The 26,790-nt window shown below is 40.3% G+C and overlaps 1 protein-coding gene across 1 annotated transcript in view; it reads left to right on the top strand.

Annotated features, from left to right (window-relative positions):
- The window catches only part of eys (eyes shut homolog), a 233,308-nt gene that overhangs the window by 144,419 nt on the left and 62,099 nt on the right, over positions 1-26,790 (top strand). The window contains exons 40-41 of the mRNA XM_049600306.1: positions 10,634-10,810; positions 26,147-26,297. Coding sequence (XP_049456263.1) covers positions 10,634-10,810; positions 26,147-26,297 — 328 coding nt within the window. The remainder of the gene's footprint in view (positions 1-10,633; positions 10,811-26,146; positions 26,298-26,790) is intronic.

Genomic DNA, 26,790 nt, shown 5'->3' with positions numbered 1-26,790 from the left:
CCTGGTGTGCTGCAGTCTGCTCCCGGGGATGGACGGCCTGGGAGCTGGGCAGTTTCCTGGTGAATTAACAGAGTGGAGGATGAAATTGTTGGAGGGTAAAACTACAAACGACAAATGTTGTGGCTCATTGCAAAGGCTAGGCAAGCTAATGACTATCAGGGCTGTGCCTCTTCCACTCTGAAAGTGCAGTTGCAGGTTACCTGTAAGCTACGCTGTGTCATCTTTGAAGTGCAGGTAGGCAGAGCTGGAGAGAAACACAGGGTCTTACAATGGTCGGGAAAATCCTGCTGTTTATTCTGACGTGATATTGGCTGAAATACTGGGGACATTCTTATGTAAACAAACACATGTAAACACTGGGCAATATCAAGGTCAGCAAAATGATCGAGGTCATGTCCATATATCTCACAATAAGTCTGCAACGTAGTGATCATGACAGGCCGAGTTATTAGCTAATTACATATGGTATGTACATTAGTTTTACCTGTCTCTTACCTGTCTCATTGTGTAGGTCCATGTAGTTATAAGTGGAATTGAAATAATTCAAAAATTGACAATTTATTAATTCCTTCCTTCAAACAGTGATTGACCAGTCGTACCTTAGCATTAATAGCTAACTAAGCACAGCAGGCCTTTCAAGCTTTGGATCTCTCCACATATTGGTTACTTGGCATTCAGAGTTTGGATGGCGGTGTCACTTTTTTTTTTTTTTTTTTAGCTTTTTCTAAACCAAAAACACAAGCAAAAGTGTAAGGGACAGAGGTATAAGGGCTCATTACGCTCAACGTTAAATACGGATCCGGATACGGATGGAGCCTTCTGTCCGTGCTCTGCGTTCATTTTGTTCACATTTCTGCACGTTTCCATAAAGCTTACGGATACGGGCCAAACGGAGCTGTATCACTGGGAACCGGGGGGGCAGTGTTGCTGTTACTACCCGATATGTAGCTCTAGTGAGACACGAAGAAGAAATAACAATTCAGTTTCTTTCATCGGCAGTAGAGAAAAGAATTCTCCGTCCTCCAGTCACAATGTATTTAACGACCTCACCGACCACCGCCTCCTACAACGCTGCCTCTGTTTTTGTCTTTTATGCAAGAGGTACATTATCAATATCTCCTCCACAGTCGCCATGTTTGTTTTTGAGTTTGTTGTTGTCATAAACTTTTGACGCTGGGCTGCCTCCTGGTGGATATATTGGTTAACATCCATGCCAACGTAAAGGGCGCATGGAAGTATGTGGGCAGTGACGGTAACATTGTTTGAAACGGACGTATACATTTTCGTACGTAAAGGGAGCATAGATGAGCTCTAAGAAAAACACAATACATTTAAGAATCTTGATATATATTTTGTGACCCTGTATTGACTTTTAAGAGCACTATAGCTTTTAATAACAGTTTACATCGCAAAGATTTGTGGCAGAAGTTAATATTGTCTCCTACTCAAATATAACATATTGCTAGCATGTTAGAGGAACTGTGATAAATACAAATGCAGATCCCACTGTTCTGATTGCATGATTTTACACATATGGGGTTGTGTTCTTTATGCTATGATATTTCTTCTAAAATTAGATTGAAAAAGTCGCAATGTATCATCTTGCCTACAGTATCACAATATATCGCAATTTATTGAATCGTAACCCCTGTATCGTGATACGTATCGTATCACTAGATTCTTATTAATACACAGCCCTAGTAAGGTATGGATTAAACAGTGTTTATCTGCTCAAAGCTAAACTGCATTTGTTAGCATATGCGGTTAACATGGTCTCTTCAACAAATTTCTGTCAAGGCCAAGGAGCATATCCTGTAAGCATTACAGGTTATGTTGATTTAAAAAAAATAAAAGACTAGCACATTCACTGTGTATCATTTCTTCAAAGTCTAGATGCTTTTACAGAACGCAAGCACAGTTCAGGGTAACGTTAGCAGCTCTGCAACTAAGAAATGAAATTATTTCAAGTGGTAATCTGCCACTGTTATCATTGCAGACTACATACATGCTACAAGCAAGAACTGAGAGCTTCTTTCTGTCTCCTCAGCTCATGGAGTGTTGCACTAACAATGCTGTCAGTCATGGGTTTAAATAAGTAGCTTTGCAGTCGCGACCAAATGTCATATGCACTGTACATCTTAAGTCTTGGGAATATGTTAAGCGATGGAAATTCTTATTAGCATTTCAGAGAGTTTCAACAATTAAAACTGGATTGATCTTCACCTCCATGACCCCTGAATGTGATTGATATTATAATCCTGTATATACATGAAAATGTGACAGAATGACGCTCGACACCAATGTTAACAGTCATTAACACGGCTTGAGCAGCCTGTGTGCACCTGACACCCTTATTTGACACCTTCGCCATGTGTTCTAAAAATGCTAATTTACAGGTGTTTAAGTAATCTACTGAATTGTTATTTGTCTCTCTGGGCAGTGTAACAAAAATGATGCTATTTTTAGGACTTCACTCTCATTTGTTCGTCCCATGGGAGACTGCTACGTGCTGCTTCCATGACAGAGACGCTGCTTTGCAAGCCAGTATTAAAGATGCTTTGGCCAACTTCTAAACAGCCGGTAGAGAAAAAGGAATCATTCATTGATTCATTCACTCACTCATTAATTCATTAATTTATTTCTCACAGTTGTACCTTACAGGTTAAGAGAATGGTAATTACAAGTGTGCCACAAAGTATCATCACATGTGACAGCAGCACATTAGCAGTTTGCATGGACATGTTGCCCGTGGGACATTGTGTGAACTTAAAGCTAACCTCACTGATTAGAAATTAACCCTGATGAGCCAAAGATGCATTATAACCTGACTACATGATGCCCACTAACATAGCAGTAAATTTCCACCACTCTACCTGTAAAATGAATCCAATGTTCATTCTCGCAATTTTGTAATTTTAAAAAAAGAAAAGTTATGGCTCCTACCATCAGCCTTTACCTTCCATGGCCATAAAGTAAGTTCCTGCTTATCCCTCAACTTGTCACACTCATAAACTTTTCCTTTAAATACCAGCAGTGGCCTTTCAGAGTAATTTCTGCTGAGTTTGAGGAATTCCTCCTCCTCAAAAGCAGTTCAGTCTCTCAGGTTAACAGAGTGCAATCTCATGTGAGCACTCATCCAGTGATGTGCTTTGCAACACTGGTTCTGATAGCAGGCAGACGGAGTCCAGAGGCTGTTTACATGCTGACAAAGTCTGTGAATGTGTATTGCTCGAGCAACTTTGCTGGGTGACAGCCTTGTCCTCACATCTTATTGAATTAAGAATAGACGTACGTGAATAAGAAAGCCCCCGCTCCCAGTTAATTATAGATGCGTCATCCTACCCAGTGACTAATGAGGTGGACTTGTTTGTGTCCTAGATGAAATGCTCACATGTCACACACTCTGTACATCTAAGAGATATATCAGGATGCACATGAGTCTCTGTGGCCTCTTAAATTATTATACACAAAGTGCTAATCCACTGATGTAATTAATATTAGTCATACATGTTCTAAAATGTAACCTAATAGTGGATAATTTGACCTGAAATATAAAAGTGAACTTATAGACTTAAAGGGGGTGACAGTATGTGAATATATATAGACCTTTGTGAACTTGACAACATAAATACTCTAAATGGGCCCCTTTGTATTTCCTGTGAGAATGTTAATGCAGTAGCTGACAGGAAATACCGGCACCACAATAGCAAAGAAAAGGTCTATTTATGTGTTAGTGTACATGCAGTGGTTAAATGTGCAGTAACCATTACCATTAATGCTACTTAATACTTCTGCTTCTCCCAGTCTTATAAGCAAATTAACTTTTACTTCACTACACTGTATGTCAGCTGTAGTTATTTTGCAGAATAATGTTTTTCATACAAAACTTACCATGATTATTATGATATATAATGTACTGCTTTAGTTTATACGACCAAGTAATATAAAAGTTAGTTAAAATTGGGTCCACCTTGATCAGCTACAACAATTCAACATTGATTAATGCATCAGAAATGATGATACCACAATCTTATTTGTTAGAATAATAATAATTGTGAACATTTTGTATCATGAGTACATGAAATATCTTAATCTCTCAAGACAGATTCTGCAATTTACATTGTAGAATCTGTCAGCAGCCCTGTGTGAAAGACACAATAGAGAGGGCGGGGCCGAGACGTGCAGGTGTCCCCAGGAAATGTGTACCTACAGAAACAGCAAGCTCCGCGTCCATAGTGACCGCTCCACCCAAAACACCATCTCCTCAATGTGAAAAACATGGACAACAGCACAATTTACAAGTGTTGTGCATCCACCAGCACACCCACCTTCCACTCCTCACAGCAGGGAAAAAAGGGCATTAGCGGCAATGTTTTTACCGCCATTTGGTTTGAGTTGCAGGTAGGAGTGTAACACTGGGGGCACTGCCGGAAGTGAAGGGGGTGAGCAATCCCCGAGGCTCCCTTAGTCGAAAAACTCCGGGCAGTGCATCTGCAGGTAAAGGAAGAATTTTTTTATTTATTTATTTATTTTATTTTTAAACTGGATACAGCGTTGAAGGCAGGGCCCCGCTCTTTCCTACAAAAATTGCTCAGTTGCGCATTAAGCAAAAAAAGTTTGACTTCAGGTAGATTTAGGTGGTATATATTTTTTTCATACCATCATGCCTTCTGGACATTTTATCAGGGTATGCAGTTAAAGCATAAAAGCTGAGCTACTGGTGACTAAAGTCCCTGTATCATGTTTGACATTGTCTACTTTACAATGCTGTGTTTCTAATATGCAGTTTGCCTACCTAGACAAGTCTTGCTGGTTTGAAATACTTATAGCCCTTATCATAATTAATTGATAATAGAATAGAGAATGAGCATCTCTCTCTTGCCGGAGGACCCGATGACACTTGTTGCCATGGCGGATACCGACACATCAGAGGGCTGAACGGCGGTGAATAAAATTATGTTGCTAATTAACTGCTTTTGTAGAAGAAGTCATCTCAAGATAAAGTTATATGTGGCAATAATTCCAAACACGGACATAGACATTTTTCTTGTGTAACCTCCTCTGTAACCCCAGAACTCACAGTCACAATCTTTCTCAGCTCAGCTGCCTGTTTAATAAGTAGAGACTGACCTCTGGTGGCACATGCTGTGCACTACAGTACCTCAATACAGCATCTCTGTATCAGTTTAAGAGAAAAAGGAATGCATTTTGGACGGAATTGGAAATCATACCTTTTGGATTTTCAGATATCCCTGTATATCATATTATCTTCATACAGTCCAAGCCTAATTTAAGGGGATATAATTACCTGGATCTTAAACATCCTGGGGCCCATGGAGCAACCAGAGACTTCCACCGGCTGATCCAGCCACCTTTCAGTTCAGCGCTTCAGTAACTTGAGCAGCGATGAAATGACTGAATCGTGCATCTCTTCTTGACTTTTGAAATGTTATCGGACTGAAGAGATCAAATTCTGATACTGATAGTAGTCAACTTGTGCTGATTGTGACGCCCAAAAGAATGTATCAACTGATTTACAGATGAAAAAGTCTTTTTAAGGGAGCATCACGTGGGGCAACCTGGAAGTTGTAATTCCACGGTTAGGCTGCTATGTCAGATTGGCGTCAAAGCCTGGTCCTGTTCCTGGGGGCTTGTGTTTCCAAGCTAATTGCTAACTGTGCCAGTTGTGGGCAATGAGCTGGAACTTCATGTGTTACTTCCCTGTAGGTGCACCACGATGAGCAACCACTTTAACATTGTCACAAACTCTTACATTACTTTTAGCAGAGTATTTTACTTTATGGTATTTCTACTTCTTGTGTAGTGAAGGATCTGAGTGCTTCACCACTTTGCATCTACTGTAGATGTGACCAGTGGGTGCTCTAGTCACTAGTCAGTACTGGATTAATGCTACAACAGGGATTGGTAATATTAACATTTTCATGCACAGCAAAGGTTTTAACTCCCCTTTGTAGCTAAAATGTCATATGTCATACTGTCAAATGTATTACAGGGACCTTTCACACAGCCTGCACACACACATACTTTATCACTAAAACAGCTAAATCACTGCAGTGATATCATTTTTTCCCCTTTTTATCGCATGAAGACTATCAATTCAAAGCAGCTTTCAAACTTACCTCTCAGTCAGATTTAGTTGGTATCTTATGCGTGGCCTGTAAATAAGAAGCTTGACGTGTGTGAGCTGTGAGGTTTGCTCTCTTATGTTTGGACCCTGGGGCTGCACCTCTGGTGGGTGTACCGTAATCCAGGCCAGTGCCTGGTGGTTGAGTGAGTATTTGATGTCAAGTAGCCAACCATAAGACAGGTTTTGTCAAGATAAAGCCAGTTCATCTGGGCATGTCAGAGTTTTAAGCTATGATAAATTGTCTCTCCAAAGAAGACACAGTGGGTCGTAGACCTTGCCAAAGACATTCTGTCAAGTATGTAAGCATTCAATTGAAAGCTAAGTGATCACAAAAATTAGTTACGGAGTAAATGGCTGCAAGGTATGGAAGTAGGCGAAAAAAGAGGAAACCAGTGAGGCAGGAAATTATTCAGACTTGGTCTGTATTGATCATGACCTCCTTTTACGGCTCATTACCTTATGTCCTTACTTCTCATATATTTGAAGCCGTGATGTAGGTTGTTGGCCAGAGAGGAATAATAAAATGAAAGTTGAGAGCACAGTTTTGTCCCATTTATGTCTTTTCAGCAACTTTTACCTAACCATTACATCAATCCAAATAAGACTGTGCACTCCTTTTTTCTCATTTAAAGTGCCATTATATTATAGGTGCAAACTATTTCAAAAGCTGCCTTTGTGAAATTAATTGCTTCTGGATTCTCTTTTTGATATTTCTCCAGTACTCTCTTCAATATAATCTAACACCACAAATAACCCATATTCCTTTTATACAGTATAAATGCATTTTATACCAATATTCAATGACAGAAAGACAACAGGAGGTACCTAATTGACTCTGATTCAATTTGATGTGTGTAATTTTTACAGAAATTAAATTATAAAATAATATAAATTGGCCCTCGATGCAGGTGATGTTTCCCTAGATCAGGACCAGACAGATTCCTGTAAATGTAGTTGGGAGAAAAAACAAATAATTTTATAAAAAGCAACCAGAAAAGTCTTTTTTAGGATGGTGAGCGGTTTTCTGTTTTTGTGTTTGACATTAATGGGACCTGATGAGGGGTTGTCGGCTTCCTGCTTTGCCAACACAATGCTTAGGTGCTGCCAGCTCTTTTTGTGTGCATCTAGTATGTGTTTGCTGTAATTGCTGGTGCCTTTAAAAATGAGCCAGCTCAATCTGCCTTGCTCAGAAATTGCCAACAAACATTACTGGATTGATTCATTATTTTCAGCCCAAGGAAACCGCTCCTTCCACAATAAGAGACACACTGTTTTTATTATCTCTTTGTAATGTGATGCATTAGCTTCCATGTTTGCTCCACTTAACTCTTTGCGCAACTCTGACAAGTCATCCATTCTGATTGGTCAGGAAGAGAGCGGGAATCGGAATATAAATGGTACAACCAGATATTCTTCTCGGGTGTTGGTCTGGTGACCGGTCATTAAACTGGACTGAGTCTGCATCTAACTGGTCCTCAGACCACTAAGAAATCCTTACTGTCAAACCCTGAAATTGTCCTTGCCGATATTTTCCTGTAGTATATTATCCAGCTCCCTTTCACAGCCTAGTTAAAACTTTTCCAGGATAAACTGTTGATATGAATGACTGACACTCAGAATATGTGTTATCCTGTGCCCTAGAAATTAAATTTGTTTACTGTTAAAAACAGCGAATACACTGGAAGGAAACATGCCGAGCGAATTACATTTTCCATTAACACGATGAGGAAATTCTGCAAATGAACATGTCTGGCAAGTCGTAAAAATGTTGATACTGACAGCGTATTTCAATAGGCAGTCTTGCAATACTGTATCCACTTGTAGTAACCACAGCATTGACCAAAATCACAACCTCTACCATATCGTAACCAAAGTGCTTTTGTTGCCGAAACCTAACCAAAGACAGGGGTCTGAATGCAAACCCAGAGTTCTGGTGTCACAGTCCTGCACCATGCGTAACCACCATCCACCTCGACCACCTCCCTGCAACATCAGCACTGTACATAAATAAAGTGCTTCATTCACTAAAGAAACCTTGTCTCTGAACATAACCCAGGCAGTGTTTACTTTGTCATTAAAACAGAATTATGGGAACAATTTAGTAATATACAAACTTAATATTTAGGAGACAGTGTTGTCCTGTTGCCATGAATAAATCCATTGCACCACTGTCAACAAGTAGTGTAGCACTCTCACATCAGGCAGCTCAACAAAAGCCATTCTTCTTTGACTATACAATACTGAAGAAAACCCACGCTGACACGGGAAGAACATGCAAACTCCACACAGAAGGGCAGTGTTTGAATTAGGGACCCTCTCACTATGAGGCACCAATGCTAATCACTACACAACCTAAGACTGGGTCCATGTCATTGGTCCGACAGCCCATTGGTCCGACATCCCATTAGTCCGACGGTCCGCGGTGCTGAACGGCTCCCGGCGGGCGTATTTCTGCCTCGATGGTGCGCCACGACCAGCTCTGTGTCAGCTGGGAAAGGCCTGAGGCGAAGCAGGCTCACAGCTTATGTGTTTGTCACTTTCTTTTTCATTTTAACCCACACCATGATCTTTTCCTAACCCTAACCAAGTGGTTTTTGTGCCTAAACCTAACCAGACCTTAACCACAGGGCATCATGATGATTTCGGAACAACGGGACTTCGGAACAATGGGTTTAATATGGTCAGAACAATGGGATGTCGGACCAATGGGCTGTCGGACCAGTGGGCAGTTCCCCCTAAGACCATGGTAGTTGAAATCCACGAAGGATTGTGTTAAGGAGTGTGTGAGGAGTGTGTAACAACACACCTGCCAAATCAACTAGCACTGAAAATAGATGGCGCTGGAGCATCAGGCCCACACCTGGCCGTCGCTGGCTACAGGAGCCACGAGGGCTATGCCACAATGAGAAGGAGGGCTGCCGCAGTGAGCACGGAAGCCATGGGCGCGGGCGCGGGTGGAGCCGCTGCAGTTGCTGATCTTGATGGTAGTAGCAAATATTGAAACAAAAACTTTGAAGGCTGAAGTAGATAAGGGCTCCATGTGTACAGCAATAGAACATGAGTCAGTTGGTCCAAGGAGATAGGCAAGCGCCGTTCGGAAAGGTGGTGCAATGGCCCAAATTAAGAATTCCTATGCTATTTCCATGGCCTGGGAAAGTTCAATTAATATTTGTGATCATGAGTTACTCTCTCTCAAAGCCATAAAACAGAAGTAAGTCTCAAACTTGTGATGTCAACAAGTATAAAGTCTGGAGCTGCTCCATAGACAATGAATGGGAGAATGATGTTGTAGACTCACAGAATATTTGTTTTCTTTATGTATATATTCTCAAATGAGCTTTATTATATTGTAGTGTTCTCAGCAGTAAAACAGAAAATGTGCCCATATACACAGAAAATTCCCCTGGCTGCTCTCAGTGTCGTCTACAACATCTTTCCCAATTCATCGTCTGTGGAACAGCTCCAGACTTTATATTTGATGACAATACAAGTTTGAGTTTTAGCACTCTAGTTTTTGGGTTTGGGAGACAGTTGTTTGTGTTTACAAATATTTTTGGATGGTCTTAGACCATAGGAATAACATGTATGAATTTTGGAAATGAGGGTAGTCCCCCTTTAACATCCAAAACCTTAAAGGAAGCTTTGACAATTAATTAATGTGGTTTTACTGTCACTGTTAAGTTTTAAAGAAACTTCCTTTAAAACCACCTGCTTACTGTGTCTTACATCGTTATCTAATTGCTCAGTGTTCCTATTATTGCATTTCTTTAACTTCCTGTTGAAAATGCTGTCAGTTATTCACAGATCTGCTGTAAAAATCCATTTGATCCGACATCAAAGCACCAAAAAGTGAACGCAGGAGTCATGGGAGGATATTCATATTTCTCTTACAATAAAAAAAAAAACAAAAAACTAGTTTTTGTAACCCCACACATACTGTATTTTATGAGTCCTCATCTGAGGATAAACTGCTCTTTTCCTTGAGATCTGGACTCTGAAGGTAGAATCCCCTGAGCTGAGGCCGGGGTGGCCTATTTTGAATCGACTGTCATGCACCTGAACAGCGAGCTATCCACCAGGTGTATAGTGTCCTTTGTGTAAAAGCCGGCAGATCATCACTGGCTTGTGGAGTTGATGACCTGAGCGGGTACCTCCTCCACCTCTCCTTAAAGTCATACCCCTTTTTCATCCAGTGGGAAATAACACACTAGCACATAGCCCTGACAGGGCCCTGCTGACTCTGCTCACAGGCAAGCTATCAGTGCTGTGAATGCGCACACCAGCCGATTCTTGCTGTTCTGTTGACTCACAAAACCACCGAAGGGCATTGCTCTTACTAGATATGTCATTCTTCATTAACTTACGAGCATAATTGTGTTACATTATCAAGTACAAACATATTTACTTATATAATGAATCTATTCACTTTTCTCACTCTATTTGAATGCATTTCATTTATTTGTATTTATTTTTTTTTCTTTCTAGATGCCACAGTATACATCCCTTCTTTTGACGGCACATCGTATTTGGAGCTGCAGCCCTTTTCTTCTCTTCTCCAGCCTTCTGGTGCCAGTAGTAATCTCTCTGCTACTGTCAAGGACAACACTGTTATTCTCTATTTGACAGTGAAAACAAGATCTACACAGGGCACCATCCTCTACAGTGAGTACAGTCTTTTTTTATTGCAAACATTTGAAAGCACTGCAATGAAATGAAGGTACGCATAGAAAACACATACATCTGTATAAATATGTCTATTTTGTATATTGCTACTGGGCAAAACCTGTTGCCCCTCGATGTCAAATGAAGATCTTTAACTTTTTCGTACAGCTATTTTCTTACATGTGTCCTTGTGGGTGCACAATGATTATGTTTATGTTCCACAGTGAAAAGCATCATCTCATAGTGCTTTAAATGATCATGTTTTTTGTGGCTAATATGTTGCTGCTTTGCTGTTTATGAAAGATAAATGTACATTTTGTCCTGTATGTGCCATACTACAGATGTACAGTAGGTTATACTGTAAAAGCAGTTGCAACCAAACCCTACTCCTTGGTCCAAATTAGACTAATCTAATCTAAATCCTCTCTGGAGTGCATAACAGACAGAATATTTATTAGGCAAAAAATCTTAGTTGGCAATATTTGAAAAATCTGTTCAACATTTAATCGCCCCAATAAGTAGCCCAGGTATTAGTGTGAATACTGATAAAGTGGGGATGCACACCAAGTTCACCAAAGAAGATATTCCTTTGATTTATTTAAAGCGATATTGCAACATTTTAGGAAATACATGTATTTACTTCTTACCAAGACTTAGATGAAAAGATTGATACTGCGCTCACGTGTGCATAAAGTAAGAAGCTACAACCAGGAGATAGTTAGCTTAGCATAGCATAAACACTTAAAAATTGGGAAACAGCCAGCCTGGCTCTGTCCAAAGGTAACAAAATCAACCTACCAACACCTCCAAAGCTCACTAATTAACATATTATATTATATATATTCTTATATCTGATTGGTTTAATCTGCAGTAGTTCAAGTACCTGTTTCCAGTCTTTATGCTAAGATAAACTAAGCTAAGCTGAGCGGCTGCTGGCTGTTGCTTCATATTTACTGTTTAGACATGAAAATAGTGTCAGTGTCTCATCTAACACTTAGCAAGAAAATAAATAGCACATCTTAAAAACATCAGACTATGATATAGTCTATAATAGTTATCTGTGGATAAATGTCTTCAAAACTTCCATTCAACAATCTGTGGGTCAAACAGATTCAGTGCAACGACAATAAACTTTGATCACCAAAAATACATATATTTCTGTTGTGATGTAAGCCTCTAAAAAGAGAAGGGCTAGTCTACACTGTATAATGCTGTCTAGACATGTTATAAATAACAGGCATTGTGCTGCCTGAAAAACGTCCCCTCTTGTTCCTGTCATGTTGATCTCTATAAACAGATATCTGCATATGAATGCAGAATCTGTGTTGCCTGATATCAGACAGAATTATCAACTGGTTATACTCCATTTCCATCTTTCGTCTGACACTGCATCCACTTTAACCGATTTCCATGGTGAAGGAAGAATCGATTTTCCAAAACCAGTCACCATATACCAACATATCTTCCTTAATCAAACGTCATTTTGAGTCCACACTTATGCGTAGCCATGCCAACATACCTGTTTGGGTGGGGGTTTAAGAGTGGAGCAGAGTGAAGTAAAAAAAAACAGAAGAAAAAACCTGCAATTCTGGGCGATACTGAGAAGACTTGTCAATTTAAAAGGCCTCGTTAGCAGCGTCTGTGTCATCCACAGCCAACTGCTGATTTGTGTTTATTTCAACCGAGAAACCTGGTTTTATGTCATGATGCCAGACAAATCAATCAACTCGGTGGAGTGTGCAGATTCTGAGGTCTGGACCCAGGGAAGAATTTGTAGGCAACGGGTCAAGATGTTTTTTTTTCTGAAACGTTTCAGTTTCTGTTTGTAGTCAGAGTCTTATTGACCAATCACGTTTATGTGGGCTTTGCAGGGAAACGTGTGGAGAGTAGGGCTGGGGGAAAAATCAGTACAGCCCAGTATCGCTATATTTTACGTGGTAATATTGTATCGATACACAAACGCCAAGTATTGATCTTTTATTATATACATAATTAATTTCTGCAAAAACACATTTGATAAACAATTTGAATAACAACTAGAATAATAAAATCAACTGCTTTTTTGGTCCACTAGATGGTGCTGAGGTTTTTTCTCCTGGTGAGGTCAGCGGAGGTCTCAGTCAGCAGCATTTGGCAGGAAGTTCATCAAAACAAAGCTGGAGGCACCAACAGATTTTATGACGGTGTTGCTCAGTCTGTCTGCTTTGCATCACATTTTGCTGCAATAAAAATGATTAAAGTCAGATGAACAGACAGAAATCTTCATGTTATGAGGGAAAATTGATATTGACAAAGTTTTCCCTTGGGGGCAGTTGGGAAACAAGGTAATAAATCGCAATATATCACAATATATTGTATCGCAATACCGCAATCATATCGTATCCTGACTTAAGTATTGTGATACTATTGTATCATGAGTCCTCTAGAGATTCCCACCCCGAGTGGAGAGCAATGGATGTATCGGCCAAAATGCAACCTTGGAACCCATCGGCTATCGTCTGAAGAAAATTTAGCTTTTTATTAGGTTTATTTAAAAAATCATCTGCATTCATATAAAGATATCTGTTAATAGAGGTTACTCAGCAGCTAAATCGTTGTCAAACCAATAGCCAGTGGAATCAGAGATTGTGTGAACAATAACTGGCACATGGAAGAGGAAATCTTGGCTCCAGTATCCATTATCTGGATATCAGCTTGCTTAACCAGAACCCCCAAAATATTGACTGTTAACCCTTGAGGCTAAATTATCGACAGACCCATAGCTGATGGATCGATTGCTGCCATGCTTGTTATCACTGTTATTTTATCGCTTGACCTCTTCTGTTCTGTCTGTCTGTGCTGTGTTCACCAGTCTCTGATTGTTCTGAAAATAGCTTCTGAGTGATAGCAAGCAGGATACTTGGCCACAGCTATTTTGCCATTTAAAAGGCAAGGAGAAAAAAAAAACAAGAAAGCACAGAATGAAATCTGAATTGATGAAGTTCAATAGCAGGTTCACGGTGTAGAGGATGATTACACAATAGACGGGTAAAAGAGTAGACTAAAGCTAAAAAAAAAAAAAAACCTGCCTGTGATGTTTCTTTATATATTTTTTTTAAAACACATGCACTTCCCAATCCCAAATATTAATAGTAAAAATTACTGGACTGACAGAAGGAAGGCACCTGGGGACACCAGCACCATGAGTCATCTGTTGCTATTGCGGGGAATTATGGGACACAAAGATGAATCCTGTGTTTCCAAGGATACAGTAGAAAGCCAAGGAAGCACTGAGACTCAGTTTTCTTTAAAAATCTTTGAGAGAATTGGACCAGATTTTCTCCTGGCTGCTAGTTAATATACATCTGGGTCCATTTTTTAGTTAAGGACATTCATAACATGCTTTCCAAAAAAATACTTTGAACCACAACCAAAATGTGATGTGAGAATATAGTGGGAAAGAAAGGTACACCATACCCTGGTGAAGGACAACAAATAGCCTTGCCGTCTGTGGACAGCTGTGAGCCGTCTGTTTTGTTGTTTCTACGATGACGATCTGAGCTATAACCTAAAAGCGAACAAAGGAGTCCTCATAAGAAGGTGAGAGCTGGTCGGTCACATGGGGAGTGCGGATTGGGCTGACCCTTTACATCAACCGTGAGCTCTACATTGCACAACTACCTCCTGCCAGATCTTTTGTTCCTGCACCTGCACACACACACACATACACACTCTCTTTTGTTACAGAAGGAGATTTGGATAGGTAGGCCCGACAGCCACTGAGTATACCCTCTTAACAATAGAGCATTGTTTTGGGAGGAGAGGAGTGTGTTTTTTATGGCTTGAGAAAGCTGAGCCATGAGAACTCTGTTCCATTTATTCAGCTTTGTGTGTATTATACATCTGTTCATAGTATGTATGCATATATTAAGCACCAGCCAGCTTCAGGGTGAAGCCACTGCATGAATGCCTGGAGCTGCGGGTCCTCTAATGACTCCAAAAAACATCCAACTGTGTCTCTCGGTGGACCACATTTGCGGCTCCTCGCTCTAAAAACTGCAGCCACCTTGATGTTGTGAGGCTATTGTCATCCCCACGTGACACCACAGCAAGTCAGGTGCAAGTCCAACAGAAAGTGTATTCACCATGCATTGTGTGGCGATCACGGGTGATTTATTCTGCACAAACTGGGCACAGACATCACAACATTCATCTTGCTGGTGTAACCTAGATTAACCCTGTATATGTGACATTGTCTGCAGGTTCCTGGCCTCTCATTCAGAGTAAATTTTGATTTTTTGGCCCCAATCACTGACGATGTTTGGTGGTGAGCAGTAAGGTTAAATCCAAGTGTAACTGCCCCCTCAAAAAAACCCAAACGCAATGTTAGTGTCACTGCGTGCACTTACAAAGAAGTCATTTTAAAGATCCAGTGTGCAGGGTTTACTGGTGTAGAGTGTTGAAGTTGCAAAACTGAAACTTCTCCTGTGTACTAAGTGTGAAGGAGAACTACAGTGGCCAACATGAAAACACGTATAGCTCTTTCTAAAGCAAGTGCTTGATTTGTTTATTCAATCAGTTATTTATTTGTAACATGGAATTATGCAAGGTCCAATTCCAGTGAAATGTGATCCCATCAGCTCCTTTAACTTCTGCACTGTAATTTTGTCCCTTTTTTGGGCGTCTTCTAACATTCTTGGCTGCAGCTTTATAATGGTCCATGTTTCAATATTGCTTAATTACAGTCCCTGATATCCCGTTGGAAACTGATGCAGCACAGATGTCGTCCAGTTTATTTTCCAACGCCTTCACAATGGCTTCTAGGGTGTTAGTTCAGCTGGTGGCCAATTCTGCTCAGTCGTTCCTCAGTGTTTATTGATGGATACATTTGAAAACCTTGACCTGGCTACTTTGCAGCTAGCTAGCTTGAAGTCAGCAGGCAGAGAGTGTAGAGACAGATGAGTTCATTTCCTCATCCTGATGAGTGACTCACAGCTGCACGCCACCACCATCCAAAGCTAACCACAAAAAGCACCACCAAGACTTGTAAAATAGACATAAGAGCCTAAATTTAGCATAAATTTAGCGAAGCTGACAGTGAGGCTAATGGAACTGTCCGCACCTATGCTATGACAGATACTGGGCTGCTGTAGAGACATGGCGGACGTGGGATAGGACCCGCTCTGTATGTAGATATATGCCTCATTTGAAGGGAACAAAAACTCAATGAATCTTATTTCCAGGTGATTATCTAATGAAAACATGCCCCTACATTTTACACACCGTACCTTTAATTCATTAAATGTCATATTTTCTGTAAATAATAGTAGTAACATCTGCACTTTTAACTTACAGGGGGGAAAATCCAATTTCTAGATTTCAAAGTGTGCAAAGACAATACATTTTTAACTTTTCCCATAAAACAGTTTTGCATTCCTTGCAGTAATAATAGCTTGACTTTACTCTCTCTGAGCTGACATTGGCCTCCCATGATGGCTGCTGAGTGCCTCAGTGTTCCACCAAAGACTTAAATCTTTGTATTTAAGGAGCTATTAATTAGCCAGCTCTCAGAACCTAATAGGACTCTAAATTAGTGCTTTTTATAAGGCTGGTGCATTTGAAAGGTCAGTCAGTGAAGCCTTGAATACACATAGGCATAGGTACTATCAGTTTTAAGACTATTATACAGGATCCTGTCTGACACAGGTGCCCAATTAGAATGATGTGACGGTGTCCAATTAGGTGCAGGAGTTTCGCGATATAAATTAAAAGATACGAACATTTCTCCAATCAGATATGAGTAATTAGGCCTGTTATATTTATGTGTGTTTGCACTAGCCTGATAATCATTTGCCGTTGGATTCAGCGGCTTGAGTTTTGGAAAGTTTAGAAGACATTACCCAAGAAATACTTGAAACTATGAAATGATAGGTTTGAGAACAGAGCAGCAGACTAATTGCAAAGCAAAGCCTTTCATACTCTACCCCGTACTTGAATTAATGCTTGTTTTGGGATGCGTTTGGAAAAACAGCACATTACATGAACAAAAGGAATACAGCTGTAGGGAACTGAGGTTTATATTTCCCAGTCATGTTCTTCCCCCGAGTTGCTGTTCAGCACTTGATGGATGATACCTGTACAGTTGTCAAAAGACAGACATTATATGTGGAAGACTTTGCATTTACAAACGAAGAAATACACCAAACAATGCAAGTCATTCCTTTAGTATTGCAATTTATGATTGGACATGAGCAGCAAAGAACATTTCAGATCTGTAATAATAAAGGCATTATATTTTCTGTAATGTTTAATACATACATTTATTAGTAGTAGAGATAAATAAAAAGTAACCAGTGGGACACTCTCCCTGCATATGATTTTTTTTTATTTTGGAGCTTAAAATGGAAAGAAAAATGTGCCTCATCAGGGAGAGATGAGGAGCATCTCAGTGGAGTTAGCTAGAAGAAGATCACATTGGAAAAATGCCTGAAGTTAGTTATCAGATGTGATATGTGTCAAGTGGGTTAGATTGTGCTTGATGTGAAGCTAGCAGAAGCACTTCACCTCCACATATTAGTTGCCTCATATATCCACTGCCAGCAGTTATCTGACCACGCTGATCTTAAGTCACTGCTTGTCTGAGTCGTCACAGATTGACTCTATAGATTAGTTTGAAAAGTAATGACTGCTGTGACAACACGATGCCCTCTTCACTCACAAGATCCAGTGTTAACACTTAAGTAAATAAGGAAACATATTCACGCTTTGCTTGGTCAGTTCAATTAAGTCTACTCTGCTCTGTATTCCATACCCGTATTTACAATATCTCACCGCTGCAGCATAGGGAAGCCAAAAAGCAGACTGTGCGCCTTGTCATGAAAGGAGATGAATGTTCAGAAAGCATATATAGAGGGCACAGTGGCTTTTATCTAGTAATGCTTCCTGGCTCATAGTGCACCGTCTTTTTCACATCAGAGGATAGGAACTGAAAAGAAAACTCCAGAGATCAAACAGACAAAGTTAATCAGAAGAGAACCAAAAGACATGCATTGAGATGCGGAGAATCTCTTCGCCAGACCTGCTCCTTATTCTCCGCTTCCCTTTTTACACCTCTCCCCGAAGCAAACATGTAAGTCTCCCCCTGGACTTCAATTGTCAGATCGAGAAGAGAAAATACGAGGAGGTGGGGAGAGAGTGTGGGAGAGAGAGCAAGAGAGAGAACAGGTGACAGGCGCTGACAAAAGGACGAACGCTCTGTTAGGCTCGGTGCAGGAGTAACAGGGCCATGGGGACAGCGGGGAACAATATCCTTACAGAAGAAAAATAGGAAAATAAAGGATGGGGCAACGTTGACGTCGATAGTAAATAATATTTGTCAACAAATGAGTTATGGCGCTAAGCGGAAACAAATGCTTTGAAAAGGAGACAAGGGCTTATTGTTGCAGAGGGAAGTTGCATCTGTGGTTTTCGTTGTCTTTGCTGCTGCATTCATTAACTCTCCCATCTCTATTGAATCAGTAGTTTAGCAGTTATAATAATGATAATTAATTATATGCCAGGCATAATTATGTTTCTCATGTCCTTTATCCACACAAACATGTTTTGGTTTTATAGGTGTTATTTTTTTATTTCTAATTTTGAAATGTACAGAAAATATACACTCACTGGCCACTTTATTAGGCACACCTTGCTCATACCAGGTTGGACCCCTTTTGCCTTCAGAACTGCCTTAATTCCTCATGGGATAGATTCAACAATGTGCTGGAAACATTCCCCAGGGATTTTGGTCCATATTGACATGATAGCATCACTGCAGATTTGTCGGCTGCACGTCCATGATGTGAATCTCCCGTTCCACCACATCCCAAAGGTGCTCTATTGGATTGAGATCTGGTGACTGTGGAGGCCATTGGAGTGCAGTGAACTCATTGTCAAGTTCAAGAAACCAGTTTGAGATGATTTGAGCTTTGTGACATGGGGCGTTATCCTGCTGGAAGTAGCCATCAGAAGATGGGTACACTGTGGTCATAAAGGGATGGACACGGTCAGCAGCAATACTCAGGTAGGCTGTGGTGTTTAAACCATGCTCAGTTGGTACTAAGGAGCCCAAAGTATGCCAAGAAAATATCCCCCACACCATTACACCACCACCAGCAGCTTGAACCATTGATAAGGCAGTATGGATCCATGCTTTCATGTTGTTAACGCCAACCCTACCATCTGAATGTCACAGCAGAAATCGAGACTCATCAGACCAGGCAACGTTTTTCCAATTTTCTACTGTCCAATTTTGCTGAGCCTGTGTAAATTATAGCCTTGTTCCTAGCTGACAGGAGTGGCACCTAGTGTGGTCCTCTGCTGCTGTAGCCCATCTGCTTCAAGGTTCGACATGTTGTTGATTCAGAGGTGGTCTTCGGCATACCTTGGTTGTAACGAGCAGATATTTGAGTTACTGTTGCCTTTCTTTCATCTTGAGATCAGTAGATCAATAGTTCAACAGGTCTACCTAATAAAGTGGGTGTATTTTAATTAAAGAATTTTCTGCAATTTACTTAAACATTTTGTAAATTTGTGAAATACAGGGTAATAATTAAAGGGGCTCTGTGCTCAATCCAGATTGTTGTCTGGACACAATTCTCAATATGGAAGTTGCTGAGTCGGCAGCTAGCAGCTAGCAGCTAAACAGCGCTGAACAATGGTATCCTGCTAACGCTTTTAACCAGGGGGAACTGAAGGATGTGCACTATGTCTTAACAACGCCATCCCAGATTCAGCGGTAACCGCTGTATTAGTGGACTCCAAGGGTGCATTCTGAATCACATACTTTTTATTTTTACTTTTAGTAGGTACTGCAGCTGTCCTTGAAAAGCATGGACCTTTAAATGCAGTGTGCACACAACCAGGACATACTGCTTCTTCATAATGTAACGCCCTGAACTTTGACCTTCTTGCTTATATATCTGTTACCTTGGAGATAAAACACCATTTGCCGAGGTCACCAGAGATGGAGGTCAACCCCAAGAACTCTGTTGTTGTTATATTAAGTTAGGACTGCATACATTGTAGATTCTAACATATTCACAATAGTAAAATTACATAGGCTTTGCATTTCTCTATTATTGTTTTTTAATATTTTAATACTTAGTGTATGCCCTTTTGTAATTGGTTATATTTAGGATTATTTGTTTAATTAAACAATTAATTTCCTATTATTACTATCGGACTGGTCATCAGTCACTTCCATCATTGTGGCTTCCGACAGACTTCAACGAGCTGTCAATCACCTGTAAATGAGCTTTCAAGCTGTCATCTGTCTGCAGCTCATTCAGTGTGACATATCGTCCACTCTGCAGAGGATTGTGGGTGAGAATAGCCAGAAAAACATGCTGGCTTGCATACTGCAAAATCGAATTGGATGTAGTAGAACATCCTGGTATTTTTAGCATACTGCATTTGACATACTATGTATTGGGACGTACTAAATCTTTTTCTGGCATACTTTATAGGGTGGTAGTATGTGTATCGGAACTCACAGCAAGTGGCAGTGATTAGCTAGCTAGCAGCTAAAGGTAGCGTGACTTCATTATCTGCTCATGATGGCGTAACTTCACTATATTTTTACATAGCAAATAGTAGGCTAATAACCTTTTAAATAATTAAATAAATAAGAAATATTAAAATGATATATATATATATATATATATATATATATATATATATATATATATATATATATATATATTTGGCCATTGTGGGTTCACTGCAGTGGGAAAACCTCAGACTTAAACATTTCAATGTCTCTCAGTGTTCAAGGTGACTTCATTTGCTGCCACTCTGCTCCTGCCAGCGTCACAAACAACATGGAGAGACCCGCTGCCTGTTTGAGAGCCATAATCCTCCTCCACTGAAAATAAGCATCAAATGAAAGCATTAAACATCGCCCCTTTGCTTGTTTGTTACCTCAAGTTGCATTTCAAGTTGTTCCTTCTCTCAGCCACAAGAAATGTATGCGCTGCCAGAAAACAGTCCCTGACAGACATACATTTTGCAGTATAACACATTTGATGGGTGTTTCCATTATATTTTTGAGCTTTCTTGAAAAAGCTCCCCTCACATCTGAAAAATGGTTTTAAAATATCTCTCTCACACACCACAAACAAAAAATTACTGTGTCAAAAATAATAGTTTGAGAGGGGAAAGTCAAGGTAGGGAGCGGAGTTTCTTTGAATAAGAAAGAATCACTAGATGTCCTTATTTCATGCCACAAACTAAAGATTTGCTTGCAAGAGAGGAACATGAGATATTTTCAGTGGCCCCTCCTTCTCCATGACAAGGTGCAGTGTTTGCTAAAAAAATGTGACAAATTACTGTTTACCTAGTAGAAGCATGCCATCAGGTTGTGGAATGCAAAGAAGTAATTTACATCTGTAACCAAAACGGTAATTATAGAAATATCAAATGACAAATATGTGAAAGAAAATTCTGGTGCAACTTCATTTTGGTCCTCACACAGCTGAAGCTGAAATATATTATGCTCTCCAGCTGTTCTCCAGAGCGCTGCCGACACAGTTTGCATTTGACATTACATCAGGACGTTTAGTGATGGTGTTGAACTGGACTGCATTATGTAAACATTGCTAGCTGTATGTAGACAGGGAAGCCAAAAAATTAGAAACACCTTTAAATATATAGTAGTCCAAGACAACAAAACCTTAAACTATGACATTCGCATTATTGACTCCCTTTCCACTTTCAAATCCCGTCTGAAAACACACCATTTAAAGCTGGCATATTCGGTCTGATTAATGGTGACACACATATTGAGTCTTGCACTGATGATGATTTTATACCTAGGATTTATAACTGTGATGTTTATCTAGTAATTTTATTAACTTTTATTTCATATTATAGAATTGTTTGATTTTATGATCCATAGATACATTTCTGCTTGTGTTTTAACTGTGTCTTGTACGGTGTCCTTGAGTGCTCTGTACTATTATTATTATTATGAGATTGTATAAATGTACATTTTATTCCAAGTGAAATTACTTTACAAAGGAGCAAAGAAATGTAAATGCCACACAAGGTTTTTCACCCAAAAGGTTACATTTACATCACATCACTTCTAAAATCAACAGGAAGTGAATGCTGAAATCTCAGGACTGGTGAGATGGGATCAAATGTTGTCTTTCGCCCACTGTCTTTGTAGGCAGAGCAATGGAACTAGTCAACCAACAAGAGATGAAAACTGTAACTTGTTTATTTAATTTATCTATTTCCATCTACCTGTAGCAGGAACCCTTTATGTGATGTTTTATAATAGAGCAGTTTTGGTAATGTTGCAAACGTGACTCACCATAACATCCAGGTTTTTGACCTGTGTGGGAATTAATAAGTCCAACAGAAGAACCTTTTTGCTGCTGCTGCTTAGGTTTGGCACTAAAAATAAATAGATATCTTTGTGTAGCTGTTCAGTTGCAGGGACATGTTGGACATTCGTTTTTATTTCTTTAAGAGACATGAATATGTACAACTAAGTGTCAGTAATATAACTATAATAATAGATGTGTCTCTGGATGATATGGTCTGCTGGCAGCTTTGGTCTAACTAAACAGCAGGGGACCAAGAATTGATCCCTGGGGTACTTCTCATACAAAATTCAACCTTTATAGACATAAAACTACTGAATGACAGACTGTCAAGTAGGATGTAAACTTACAAAATGATGCAGGCAAATAAAGACATTTGAAAACGTATTTTCACTCCAGTGAATAACACTTTGGCCTCCTTCTTTGTCCCTACTGCTGCTGCTACTTTATGAGGGAGCAGAAGTCCTTCGCTTCTATAGAACAAGCATGAAGAAACGGTGGATTATCTGAACAAGATATTCCTCCTGTGGTCCATTTTGCAACAGTGGTTAGTAATATGGCCCTGTTAAGTGCATCCCTGTTGAGTCCTATGACAGGGAAGACCTCCAAGTCGGCTTAGAGAATGCAGTATCAGAGTGCAGCATATTAAGCTAAGCATAGCCTCCCACCGACAAAGAGATGGGGATTTTCTGGATGCCCTTCTTACCCTGGAGGAATTGTTCAGAGCTTTCATATCAGTTACTGTGCAGCCTTGAAACAACAAGCTCAGCTTTTGCACCATTTTCATGTGGTGTCCAAATCCTCCACCCATGCCTTTATTTCAGAGGTGACACACACATTGTGAAGACTCAAGGCTACAACCCACATACCTTTGTCCAAGTCCTAGCCTAGCGAGCTACAGGAACCTATCCCTCTTATAGAGTCCTGGCTCAATTATCATTGTCATTGTGAAATCCAAAGGGTCAACAATGCAAGTGTTGCGCCTACTCAGTAGCTCCCTCTGGGTTTTTGGCTCCCTGTCATTTTCCCTAATTCAGCTGTGAAATATGCCTTGTTGGAAGAGCTGAAGCACTGAAGGTCTTTCTAACAGGGCAATATTCTCGTTCTGGCCTGTGCTCTGCAACCTTGTCTTCCCTGACAGTGGCACAAGAGTGGCAGGCTCTTTCTCCATCTCTGTGTTCCTTGAAGAGCTGCATTCTTATGTTGCCTGCCCTCTTCTCATGTCCTCATAGACAGCAGTGAAGGACTAGTGTGCACCCTCTCTCCATCTCCCCCTGAAGACCCTTGTAGCCTGTGTGGGAGGATTAATGCTGTTGCTGTCTGTCGCTCCCCCACTGCACTGTCTAACTTGCAAGAGACTCTGTGAAAACCCAGCAGAAGCTCCCATTGTATTACTGCAGTCTGGGAAGTGGCATATCTAATAATGACATCCTGTCTTGCAGCCCAAACTAGCTGTAAACAGAGACAGTTTCTGGTCTTCACTTTCCTGTTTTGCAGCCAAGACTGTTTGGAGCATGGAGGAAGTTTTCCCAACCATTGAATAGAAAAGGAGGGAAAAAAGATGCAGGGTTTTTCATCATTCTTGTCATGTGACTTTCCTGCAACAGCTGTGATTGTACCTGCCACATCACAAACACCACCTGGTAACCAGGCTGGATCAGACCTGCTGTACCTGTCAGCCATTGTGTAAGGAACTGGGTGGACAGTCTCCTGCTTGTTACCTTTCACCTCCCTTATGGAAAGCAAGAAACTTTAATAACAAGATCAGTAGATTAGAGTAACCACTACTGGAACATGTCAATTTAGGTGGACAGACGTGGATCTCTCCCTCTGCCAACCCATGACAGTCCATACTTGGATATTTTTGCACGAATTCCACAGCCATAAAGGCTAGTGCAAATCCCTCCTCTGTGTGGGAGTCTAACCAAGCTGATGGTTATCCTAGTAGCCACAGACAGCATGATGGCTCTGTGGTACACAGAGATGTTCAACTCATATTGGTGCAGTCCTGATGCACTGTACTGTAAATCATTATCAAAGGTGAACAGTGCTTTATCAGACCAAGATAGCTTCCCCAGCATGTGCTTTGTTGTCCATCCTTTCAGTTTCCACAGGTGGTGTGAGGGAAGAGGAGACGTGTTTACTTTCATGAAGGATCTACTAGAGATTGTTTGACTCATTGGGTATAGACTGTGGCTATAAGCATGCCATTGAACAGCTTTTTCTAACTGCGTATCACCATTTTCAAAATCCCTTCTGCTATGGGAATATAAAACAACCTCCCAGTTTTGACCAAGATTTGGATCATCGACTGTACTAAGGCATGCCTGCTTTGCTCTGTTGGTGAATTGTTGTAAAGATCTATAATAAATAAAACAACTTGTGAGGGCAACTCGAGAAAAGCCCAGACTGCGTCTTGCAAAAGTCTCATGGCCGATCCATGACCAGTCCATTTTCTTATGTGGCCAGTATGTGTTCATTTGCCACATCTTTTTATCCAGGCAGCGGCATGCCTGGATGATTTCACCAATGTACCGAATAATTCAACTTCACATGAGCTTCTGTGATATTGTCGTAATAATGTTCTGCAAGAGCCACATCCAGCTCGCAACTCATCTGTGGGTTTCACAGGTGAGCTCCTTCAAAGCTTTAGGTATATTAAGGCTTCACCTCTAGGATACTGATTATCAAATTAGGTTTGCCTTTTATAATCAGATTATAAATGTTGAATCACAAAGTCAACATATGTTTTTTACTGTTTTCTTTTGCATTAAATTTGCCATTTTTAATGACAGTGCTTGCCTCCCCACGTGCTAATCTTCCACCAAGACAAATTCCCCCAACAGTATTTTGCAAGCGCAGTCACTGAATCCTGACCTTAGCTTCACCTGAGACGATTGTGATTAGTTTAGAAAAATACGAAGAAACCAGAGCATTTTTTCCCCTGTAGCAGAATGATAATTGGTGTTTCAAGACCTTTCACTAGTGCTGACACTGCTGTGGAGATAGATCTGGCAGCACGAGGCTACACTAGAACAGGCTGTGCAACAGCGATCTCTTTTTCTCTCAAGTGTTTCAGTCGGGATTGGTTTTTAGTCAGACCTCTCTACCCTCTCCACCTTCTCTCAACCATTTCCGACAAGCCCTTGCAAGTGGAAGTATCCAGTAGAGAGTTCTCTCTGTACCTCTGTAAAAGCTGATGGTGGTTTTCCAGACCTTTTAAATGAGCTCTCTTTAAGCCCTTTGGGAACTGTTCTGTCTGGTTATTGTCTTATCTGTTGTCTTGTTACTTGTCACTTGGCTAAGAGTGACTGACCTGCATGACATTTGGTCCAACCAAGCTCAGTGCCTTAATTAAAAGTAGAGTGAACACAGAACACGTCCTTTGAGGCTTTAGATCATTTAGATTCCATCAGGTCTGTGGCAGATCTGTGTTATCAGTTATTCTTAAAGACGTATTGGTTATGTGGAGCACACAACAATGTGAACGAGATTCTGTCTGCCTATCTAAACAAAGGCATACCATCGGCTGTGGAATGGCATTTGTTGGTAGGCAGGAATCTTCCGTCTGGGCTCCATTTGCCGGGTATCGATTACAACAAGCGTGACCTTGTGGTCAACACACTGACATTTATCAGATTCTTTTCGCTGGGTATGTTTTGGTTCCTCTGAGTCCTTCTTGCTTAAATTGGTGCAATATAGCACCTGTTTGCTGCTTAGCAGGGCAGATGGATTGGAATTGACCCTGAGCATAATATAATGACTTAGCACTGTGCTCGTGTCAAACCATTTTCTCTCTAACCATATCTCCATCATCTGCTTGTTGAAACACTTTTATTTCATTACACACACACCGCAGAGACTTGTTTTGTATTCAGTATCTCGGGAGTCTAAAGTAATGTCATAAATTTGCAGCATACATAATGTATTGAATTTGGCAATACAGAGAAAGAGCCTCTTTACTAAACATATTTGCTTACCATTTCAGCTCAGGAGCAGAACTTTGGGGATCAGTTCCTGCATGTGTTCCTTCAAGATGGAAGCCCTGTTGCTCAACTTGGGTGTGGTGGCAGTCATGTGTTGAATGCAGCTGCAGGACAGAACATCAATAATAACAGATGGGTCCCAATCACAGTCCGGTAAGATATGTTTCTCCTACTTTCCTCTCCATTACATGATATTCCAACGGCAAAGTCACCATCACTGTCTTAAAAATAACACTTTTTTTAATCAGTTTTGAACATTTTATTACCCGTGATTTTTTAAACACGACTAATAGCCTTGTTTTAATAAGTCAGGATGTCTTTGTGTAGACAGAGCAGAAGTAACCAGCGTAAATACAGTATTTATCACTGTTAAGAAGCCATAAAGGGCTTATAAATAATATAAAAGCTAGGAAGAATAAAAAATGAACTCTTTCTGACTGTAGAATGATACACCTTTCCAGATTTATGTGGTTGATCGCTGCACCATACCAATCAAGTCTTACAAAAGCCATCACATTTTGTAAAATATAAAAGTGTTTGTTCAGAACTCATGTAAAAAGAAGAGAAAAGAAGAAAAAGAAAGCATGAACAAAATCAAAGTGAATCAAATTCACCAATTTAATTCCTATTTAGCCACTGCCATTAT

Source organism: Epinephelus fuscoguttatus, linkage group LG16, assembly GCF_011397635.1.
Source record: "Epinephelus fuscoguttatus linkage group LG16, E.fuscoguttatus.final_Chr_v1".
Taxonomy (NCBI): Eukaryota; Metazoa; Chordata; class Actinopteri; order Perciformes; family Serranidae; genus Epinephelus; species Epinephelus fuscoguttatus.
Note: the sequence above shows the minus strand (reverse complement) of the source record. Positions and strands in the feature narration are given on the sequence as shown.